The sequence below is a fragment of the Atta cephalotes genome (assembly GCF_000143395.1).
Source record: "Atta cephalotes unplaced genomic scaffold scaffold00017, whole genome shotgun sequence".
NCBI classification, from domain to species: domain Eukaryota; kingdom Metazoa; phylum Arthropoda; class Insecta; order Hymenoptera; family Formicidae; genus Atta; species Atta cephalotes.
In genome coordinates this window covers 4709304-4718759 of record NW_012130081.1, presented here as the reverse complement: position 1 = coordinate 4718759, position 9456 = coordinate 4709304, and the positions used below count along the sequence as shown (strand labels likewise).

The window sequence follows — 9456 nt, the reverse complement described above, 5'->3', positions numbered from 1 at the left end:
GAGAGAGAGAGAGAAAGATGATTGCTTAAACACCTTGTAAGAGCAATCCACGCGACCGTGGTAGCGCCGGGGAACCCCGCCTTAATTTGTACTCACCCCATGCGCCGATCTATTAATCTCGGACCGATTGTGAAGCGTGGTGAATGCGATCGGCCGGCCGTAATTATAATTATCCCGACTATTTGCAGCGGCATAATTCACGATGACATGCGGTAAAAACGCAACGTGCGATCGTTCCACGGTCGGGGGACGATAGATCATTTTGGTGGTCGTTACACGCGATCGTCGTGATTAATGCGTGGACGCGCGCGATAACACGGACATGAATTTGTAACACATTTTTCAATTTTATTGCAGATTACACGGTGGCTGAGAAAGAAAAAAAGAAGAGAGAGAGAGAGTAGAAATCACACATAATTCTTCACGAGTCTTGTTCTGCGAGGAAACGCAATTAGCATAAAGAAAATTGATTCTGTTCTTCAACTTTTGCTCTATAAACCGTCCCACTTGGAGATCAATGTTCGACATTATTGAGCTGCTTGTAGAATGAGCGGTGATTTCAACAACTGTTCGATGAATGAACGCTCTATAATGCGCACGAGTTTCCAGAGCACGAATACTCGCGTGCGTGATTAATTATCCTAAAATCGCGCGGCAACAATTGCGACCGAGCGAGAAATGCCCTGCGGGATTAAACACGCGCGCAAATACGAGTCGCGAGCGCATTGTGACCCCGATTTAATTTATATTTGCCCTCGGATTTTTTTTCTCAAGGCCTCCTCGTCGATCCAATCGCGCCGTTTACACCTACGGAACTATTCTAATTACGACACACTGAAACACAATACTAGTATACCACTCGTGGACAACAAAGGGACTTTGAGATTGAATTATGTACCCGGAGGCTACTCATATTATTTCAGTGCCGAGCATCAGATATAAGATAGAAAGAGAGGCAGAAAGAGAGAAAGGGAATAGGGGAGTACTTTGTCTCAATTACCGAAGTCCATAACGATTAGAAATTATGTAATGATTACGAAAAATATATAATTATAACACAGAGAATAACTTAACAAATCTTTGCGCCAAAAATGAATTTTCTTGGATTTTTAAAAAAGGAAGCATACTCAAACGTATTTATATACGAAAAGAATATAATTGTAATGTTTGTAAAGTGTAATTTCGACTTGCTTTCTTAACAATATATAATTGTCATTTATTTACTATGTAAAATATTAATAAAACTCAGCTATATGTATAGCAGAAAAATTTTTTGTCAAGATTTAATCAAATAAGGTATCGTTCTCTCTTATTTTAAATTATTTTTGTAAAGTGTTAAATATATTATGTGATTTATTTCCTTTTCTTTCTCTCTCTTTCTCACTTGACATATTGATGTGTATCTCGTACCTTTATTATAGCGCACGACGTAATATCGCGCTCGTTACGTTACTCCTCGTTGCTCTCTATCTTCCATTTAGGCGTATCCACAAGTTGCCTCCTTCGATATATGCACCGAAGTAATATCCATCCCAAAGATTTTTATCTGCTAGTATATTGCGCAAACCGCTAATAAATTATGCCCGCGCAAGTCGTTTAAATGCACGGTGCCGCAGCGAAATGCGCGATACTTCGCCTTTCACCTTGCTACGATAATGTATTCTGTCGTGCATTGTGGTTCGGTTAGAATAACTGCCATCGTATACTGTATTATCATATACTATATTTCGAGCAACAATTACACGGAAATGATGTTAAAAATCAACCACCTAAGCTAAGAACCGTGTCGCGGTTTCTCATGATTAATAAGAAGTAAATAAAAGTTGTGATGCTATGTTGCCTTTTTATGAAAGCGCTCTCAATATTTGCAAATTACAAAAATGTATCAGCAAAGAATAAGATCTCTCTTTCACAAGCTTTTGTCGATGTACAAGCAGCATTGTCTAAAAACTCGTTCTTAAAAAAATATATGTATATATAATAAACTTTAGACAGAATGTATTGTTTGTGCATCTACGACAATAATTTATGGAAGAGAAATCTTCTTTGCTGATACATACTTATATTCTTGTGAGACAGTGCGAGCACTTTCTTATATTATATATATAACGTTGTAAAATCCGAGAGAGAGAGAGAGAGAGAGAGAGAGAGAGAGAGAAAAAGAAATCAAGGTAAAGAAATTAAGGTTATTTCTTTTCAAATCAGATGTTCTCACGAAAATAGGTATTAGAAAGTGTCTTCGCTTTTTCCAAGATTTTCAGCAACATAACTCGACTTCATAAGATAAATCCTGTGTGCAGATAAATCGTCGTTAAAAGCATGCTCGATTTCGACCAAATTGTGTAAAAAACATTTTCTTGTGATAAAAAGAATTGTAGAAATAAAAAACGCCTCGAAAATTATAATATTCCTTGATAACATTGTTTGCCTAAATCTCGTCTACTGACTTGCAGAAACAGTTCGATCCTGGGACAAGCTCTCACAGTTGATACCAACGAATTCGGTGTACGAGAAGCAAGACCGAAATGCATCACCGTCCAGCAACGAGGCGGATGCATCGCTGGCGCACTTGCCAGGGGAAAACAATGTGATGGACATATCGAAATCAAAAGAGGGAGACAATCGCAAAGGAGGGGAGGAAGAAAAGGAGAAAGAACCTAAGCTGACGTATGACGTCGAGGAATACGAAGATGAAGATAAGCACGAAGAGGAAGAGCTCGAGGAGGAGGAGGTTGAACAAATGGAGGTGGAAAAGAAAGATCTTTCTGATAATGAGAATGGCGCAACAAAGAAAGAGAGATCTCCACCGGAAACCAGCAGCGTGTCGAATATTGAAACGGGAGACAAGGATGGGGATTATCTCGAAGATCTCCCGACGAATCAAGATGACAATACGTATTATTATTATGAAGAGTACGAAAATGGAAATCGTTCTCGGTATGACGCTGAAGGTGAGATTCAGCTGTTCCTAGTCACATCGAACTGTAATTGTTTATTTCTCTTCTCGTGGATGTATGATTAATAATCATGAAAATAATTTTCGTATCTCAATTTTACATCATTAATTTCATACATCATTTGGTATTTTGTAAAAAGTATTAACTCTTCTTCAATATATACTTACTAGCATAAAAAAAATAGATTCTACAATTGCATTTCAATTTGTTGTTCTTAAAAATGAGAAAAATATGAACTAAATTTCCATTCAATTCAAATATTTGAATAACTAAAAAGTTTAATTCTTCTTAAATCTTTTAAACACTAAAAACAGTTTTTTCCCATTGTATTTTATAAGAAGAATTACAGCTTTCAATTTCTTCGAATATAATCTAAATGATCTGTTTCCACTCGTTTTAGAAGGTGAAAATCTCGACTATTTAGACACGGAATCTGAAGAGGAGGATGTCACGCCGGCGAATTCGTCAGAATTGGAACATGGCGCTTTAGAAAAGAGAGAAGAAGACGTCTCGCACGAGTCAACTTCTAATTCGTCGCGAATTGTCGAAGAAAAAGTCAACAATCCGATATCGTCGACTGAGTTGGAGCAAGGCTCGTCCATGGAGGGTAGCGATAAAACATTCACTACGTTCGGCACATCCGGGAAAGAGAATTTCAAGAACGTCTCCGCCGAGGTCAGTTCTATTTTGATAGGCGGTGCCGTGGTCTCCGTGGTGACTACGAAGAGTGTGGTGAACGGTACAATATCAGTACCGACGACGGCCTCACCGGTTACCACAGAGCAAGTTCCGTCGCCGCCATCGTCGTCGTTGTTACCCAAGATAACCGAGGAACATCCAGAAGTAACCACGGAAGACTCCGCGAGAATCCTGGCTTCTGTGCAAACCAGCCGCAGCGTATCGGGCGCGCGTTTTCTGCCGTTTCCAGTAATAGATCGCATAGAGCAGGTGGAAGCACATAGTGGATCGCTTGAGAGCAAGAAGACGTTGCAACCACCGTCGACGGAGAGCATTATTGACAAACTCGACTGGGCGCAGTCCAAGCTATCTAGCGATCTTCTGCCAGCGGCTATTCTCGGTACCGGTGGCTTCCGAAACAATGGTAATACGTTGCAACTGGATGTGTTAGCCGAACGAGATCGCACAACGACGACGACGACTCGCAGGAGTTTCACGACCACGGCCAAGGTACCGGTCATTGGGAAATTCATACCACGGCGTTACAATGACAGAAAACTGAATTATACCAGCACTAACACGGCAAAGCCGCGATTTGAAACTACGGTCGACATTCTGGAAGGTTTGTTGCCTCGAAATTACGTGTCGAGAGGAACTACTTCGAGTGCAGTTTCCAAGACAAATTTCAGGTTGGATATATCACATAAATTTTTGTAAGATTTTGTAAAATTTATATTTACGAGTATTATACATATTACAACTTGGAAACAATAGGCGATGTGAAAATATGTTTTGATGAATGACTTTTTTAATTACCAGCAATAAGAACGACAAATATGCTTATAATTACGTAATTATATCGATGAATCAAGATTTGAATTAAAAGTGATAGTTATTATCATTTTTCTTTCAGATGGCCTTCTTCGAAACCGACATCCACAGAAGCAACAGAAACAAAAACCACATCGACGATATCACGAGCGAAACCTAAAGCCGATATTATCGTCCAAGATATTAGTGTATTCCTGCCTGCAGGATACAAACTAAAGAAAGAAGATGCAGTTGTCACGGAGAGTTCCCTTCTCAGCGAAATCCTCGCCAAATCTAAGGTCGATATTTCGTCTCTCTTACCACCTGGTTATGATAAGAAGAAAGAAGAGGAAGAGTCCAAGTCAAAAGATAAAACGACAATATCGACAACAGTAAAAACGGCGATAGCGAAAAGTACAGGCAGCTCTCCGGAAAAGATCGCCCCATCTATCCATGATCTCTTCGCGTCTTCTAAAGTCGATATTTCCGCCTTATTACCTAAAGATTACGAACAAAAAAAGAAAGATTCCGTTCCAAACAGTAAAGCTACTGATGACGTGAACAGCGAGCAGAATATGACAGAACGAACTGATTCCGAGTCGCCTACCACAAAGAAAGCTGGTGGCTTGAAGATCGTATTTCCCAGTAGACCAGGTGGTCGCAAACCGATCCAAAAAATAACTACTCCGCAAACACCGCGTGGAGATGGTCCAGGCACGGTAACGCCAAAAATACAAAAGGGATGGCCAACCCGGTAAGCTTATAATGTTACATTAATTATTATTAACAGAATAGCTTCTTTTTTAACACTAGAAATATTCTTACTCATTAAAAGGAGTTCATTCTAGCGAATAAATTATTATAAAAAAATTTCAGAGCTACTACAGAGTTCACTGGATGGCCAACTTCGTCCACTACGCCGATCTCCATCGAAAAGTTATTGGAAGCAGCTCGCACAGCTACAGTAGCGTCGATAAACATGTCATTTATTCCCAGTACGAACGAAATCTCGAGTACATCATCGTCGACGTCGACGACGACGACGACACCAAGACCGACTACTCCTGGCATATGTGATGATGAGTGCGAGGTCGCCGGCACAATACGCATAATAGGAAACGCGACGTGGGTGCCAGAATTGTACGATCGAAACACTCACGAGTGGCAAGAACTTGCAAATCACGTGGAACGAGAAGTATGTTCTTCGCTCAACTTGTCAATATTTTCACGAAACGCCAATTATATTTAAATTACATATTTTTTCAGATGAATTTTATATTCTCGAAATCCAGCTTTTTAATGAATTGGTACAAAAATATAAGGATCGATTCTTTCAGGTAATTCAGACTTTGTAATTTGAAGCAGTAGTATCGAAATAAGCATAGAAGATGATCACAAGTATAATCATAGCATTATTTGTATAAGATTCTTATTATATATAATATTTTTGTGAATTGTATTTAATAATTAGACACTAGAGTAATTAGTCACTCCGTCATACTTTGAATTAGTCGATTTCATATTACTGACTCAACAAAGATATATTAACATTTTCAGTCAAGGCAGCATCTTAGTAGATTACTTTGTCGAGCTAGCCAATTTACAACAGAAAGTGAACACGCAAGAATTAAAAGTGATTTTCCACGACTCGCTCAGGACATACAATGCCAATCGGTGGAATGAAACAAGCTTGAAAGGTCCACTAAGGATGGGAATGTTTACTATCGATCCTAAGTATACCGATTTCGTAGGTGCGTCAACTTAAAAGCTTGTTTTTTTTTCATCAATTCTGTTCACTTGTTCATATCTTTTTTTAGTCATACCTAAAGTAAATATGCCGCAGTATATCGAGAAGGATGATAGATTGATACCTCAGTGGGCAATTGCAGTGATAGTGATAGGTGTCGGAGGTTTGCTATTTATTATCGTGTTTGGTGTGTCTGTGGTAAGTTAAAACCGTTCGAAGTTTTCGTATAGTTGTACAATTAGCAAAAATAAAGATAATGAATGAATTTATTTTCCAGCTCGTCAACAGGCAAAATGGATCGAAACTAAAACCGACCATGTCGACTATTTATGATGAAGAAGTGGTTAAGCACGCGTCGAGTCACAGATCAAGTGACTATTCGAAGCCAGTAACCCACACAATATGGACCGATCCCGATGTCTCTTGGAATGACAAGTCTTTTGAATCAAATTCTAACAAGGTGAAGCGCGGAAAGCAATATCAAATCAATTGAATATTAGGCATCATGTACTTATCTTGGATTCGTTCTTTTTCAGATTTTGGTCGACAAGTCCTTCCAGGACAAGAAATACAATATGTACGACAGTTGGCGATCCGAGTGGAACGGTTATTATTACAATCCTTCGCATACGAGCAGCAAATACGGTTACGACAGTACCACGAACTTGTCGAACCGTCACCATCCCGATTACGACACGAATTTCTAAACGGCAATAAACTGCAATTTCTTCTACCAATACCAAGATTTCACTTAATTTATTCGACGCCTTAGGTAAGCAGCTACTACAGAGAGACTCATCGAAATATTTACTCTATTTTTCAACAACGCGTGTTCATTTCGATAAGAGATTACCAACATCTCTACATAGAATATTTTAAATATAGGATTTGTTATCCTGTATTCTCTCTGGATCTAGCAACTTGTGTTCATTATTTCGCGACATCGAATTCGTCATTTATTCTTTAGCTGTTTACCTTAATAAGGGATTTATTTATTCTAGTCAGAATAATAAGTAATTATATTGTAATCGGTCACTCTTCACCAAAACCGATATCATCAATCGCCAATAATATGTTTGCCGCGATGTGTTTGAAATTGCAGATGTGAAAAGTAGAATTAAGCGATAAAAATGGCAATTACATCGATAATAAAATACTTTCTCATTTATAAATGAAATGAAATACTGAGTAGAGATCAAATCATGACGTGTATTACAATCTTTTTTATAATCACAATCATTCGTACATTCATTTAGCATCACATAAAAATATATAAAATTGGTACATATTATCTCTTGTATAGACTTAAAATAACTTACTCAACAAAGACAATAGATTCCTAATCGAGACGGTTGTATCTTCCTGAGTGTTGACGTGGCGTTTGAGCACACTCAAAAGTTTTTGGTACAAGAACGATTGCCTATCCAAAAAATATGAAATAGTATGAGCATTACTCAACATCCTATCTTCCATGTAATTACATAAGAGGACCATACTCAACAGATATACAATTTTGAAACATTATTGGCAATCAGATAAAAAATGAATTTTTGTTGATGATAAAATGAAGCTTAATGTGTCTTCCTTTTATCCAATTATGCTTTTAAACTGCACTACATTCTATATATATGTTACCTGCTAGCTGGCTTGCATATTGATAAATGATCCTGCGGAATCTCGAAGAATTCTCCCACGCCAGGATCTGGAAAGAGTTAGTATATATTGTTTTTATATGCATGCATGTTTGTGCATGTGATATGTGTGTTGATAAGAATCTAGATAAATTATATTTATCTACAAATATAGACCAAGGTAAAATGTATAATCATATGCAAAGATATCAACATTTACATCTAATCTTAAATTACCTGCTGAATTGAGACTGACAAATTGGAAAGGAAACTTCAGCGCAGTTACAAGCGTAGGTTTGGCCTCGGCGAAACTCACAATTTCTATGTGATATTTATTCAACATTTCTAAAAACTCTTCATGCAATCTTAGTAATTGTGGTGATTCTAAAACATTAGAATGATAAGGTTACATTGCGCGTTAATTAAAACTAGAGATCGACAATTACCTTCGCGTAGTTCTTGAACCTCAACTGTTGGCCATAGCAGCATTTGCGTTGTTTGCTTCAGAGCCGCCACATGTGAACCTCGATGAGGAGTACCGTAAAATAGAATAGCTTTGGTATTCTTGCAGATACCATTTTTATCTCCAGTTTTCCATTCTACAATATAACATATAATGACTCTAACAATAGCAATAGTGATAATTTTGGTACATTTTTATCAAAGTATAAAAATTAGTATAAATGTTCAGCTTATATATACCTTCTACAAGCATTTTTTTAATTAATAATCCACCCATTGAATGGGCGACCCATATAAGTGGACGTTGGCCCACGTTCGCCATTGTCAATTTGGTAACGAATTCTTCGCTTCTCTCTTTAATAGTGCTCCTAACAAAAATAAATGTAATGCGTCAAACTATCGGAATATATTAATACCTAATCGGAATATAATTTAATATCTAAATTTATTATAGGAAATTCAAATTCAATTCTCATAAAGTAATAAACGAAATATAATACTTACTTCATGCTTTCTATTGGACAGAAAGGAGTCCACATAGATAAACTCGTACCATAGTTAATACCTATGATTCGCAAGGATGGTATGTCTACAGGTAACCAGTCTTTAGGCCAACAAAGTGTTTTGGATGTAGAATCAAAATCATTCATACAGGTGTCATCTCTAAAGATATCGCGTTCAAAAATTCACAAATTAAAAATACAATATTTGTTTAGCAAGTTAATAGCAATAGTTATAAGCAAGTTATCAGTATAATATGTTGAAGTTGATAAATATATAAAAATATATAAAATATAGATAAATATATAAAAAATATATAAAAAATCTACCCTCTGCAGAAATAAGGTCCGCATGCACAATCGTTTGTGTTTTGTGGACAATCCTCCAGTATCACCTCAAAATCTTGACCTATCTTTCTCCATTCGCGCAAATGCAGATCGCGAGCCAAGTCTTTAAAGAATTCTTCAGGACGATCGTCATCAACCATAGCAGATAAGTAGTCTGTAGTGTTTTCGACCAATGTATTACCATCTACAATTAAAAAGAAGTGAAAAAGTAAAGAGATAATCTCTGTTATGAGAAATGCTTTAAAAATTATATCAAAATATATTATAAACAATTATAAAGAAATAAAGTTGCATTGAATTGAATTGCTGCTATGAAAAAATGT

The 9456-nt window shown here is 37.1% G+C and overlaps 2 protein-coding genes across 2 annotated transcripts in view; one reads left to right on the top strand and one right to left on the bottom strand.

Annotated features, from left to right (window-relative positions):
- Window positions 1-2446: 2446 nt before the first annotated feature.
- LOC105618650 (nuclear pore complex protein DDB_G0274915 homolog) lies at window positions 2447-6922 on the top strand (the record flags this gene model as incomplete). Its single annotated transcript, XM_012200178.1, has 9 exons — window positions 2447-2951; window positions 3358-4324; window positions 4549-5199; window positions 5322-5640; window positions 5712-5782; window positions 6003-6196; window positions 6263-6390; window positions 6470-6652; window positions 6729-6922. Coding segments are annotated over 9 exons (3189 nt in total), but the record flags the coding sequence as incomplete, so codon positions are not given.
- A 575-nt stretch (window positions 6923-7497) lies between these two features.
- The window catches only part of LOC105618561 (protein SERAC1), a 5250-nt gene continuing 3291 nt past the window's right edge, over window positions 7498-9456 (bottom strand). The window contains exons 9-15 of the mRNA XM_012200093.1: window positions 9116-9317; window positions 8790-8948; window positions 8526-8653; window positions 8270-8422; window positions 8061-8207; window positions 7828-7894; window positions 7498-7612 (exon numbers count right to left, since the gene is read on the bottom strand). Of these exons, the coding sequence (XP_012055483.1) occupies window positions 7498-7612; window positions 7828-7894; window positions 8061-8207; window positions 8270-8422; window positions 8526-8653; window positions 8790-8948; window positions 9116-9317 (971 nt within the window). The remainder of the gene's footprint in view (window positions 7613-7827; window positions 7895-8060; window positions 8208-8269; window positions 8423-8525; window positions 8654-8789; window positions 8949-9115; window positions 9318-9456) is intronic.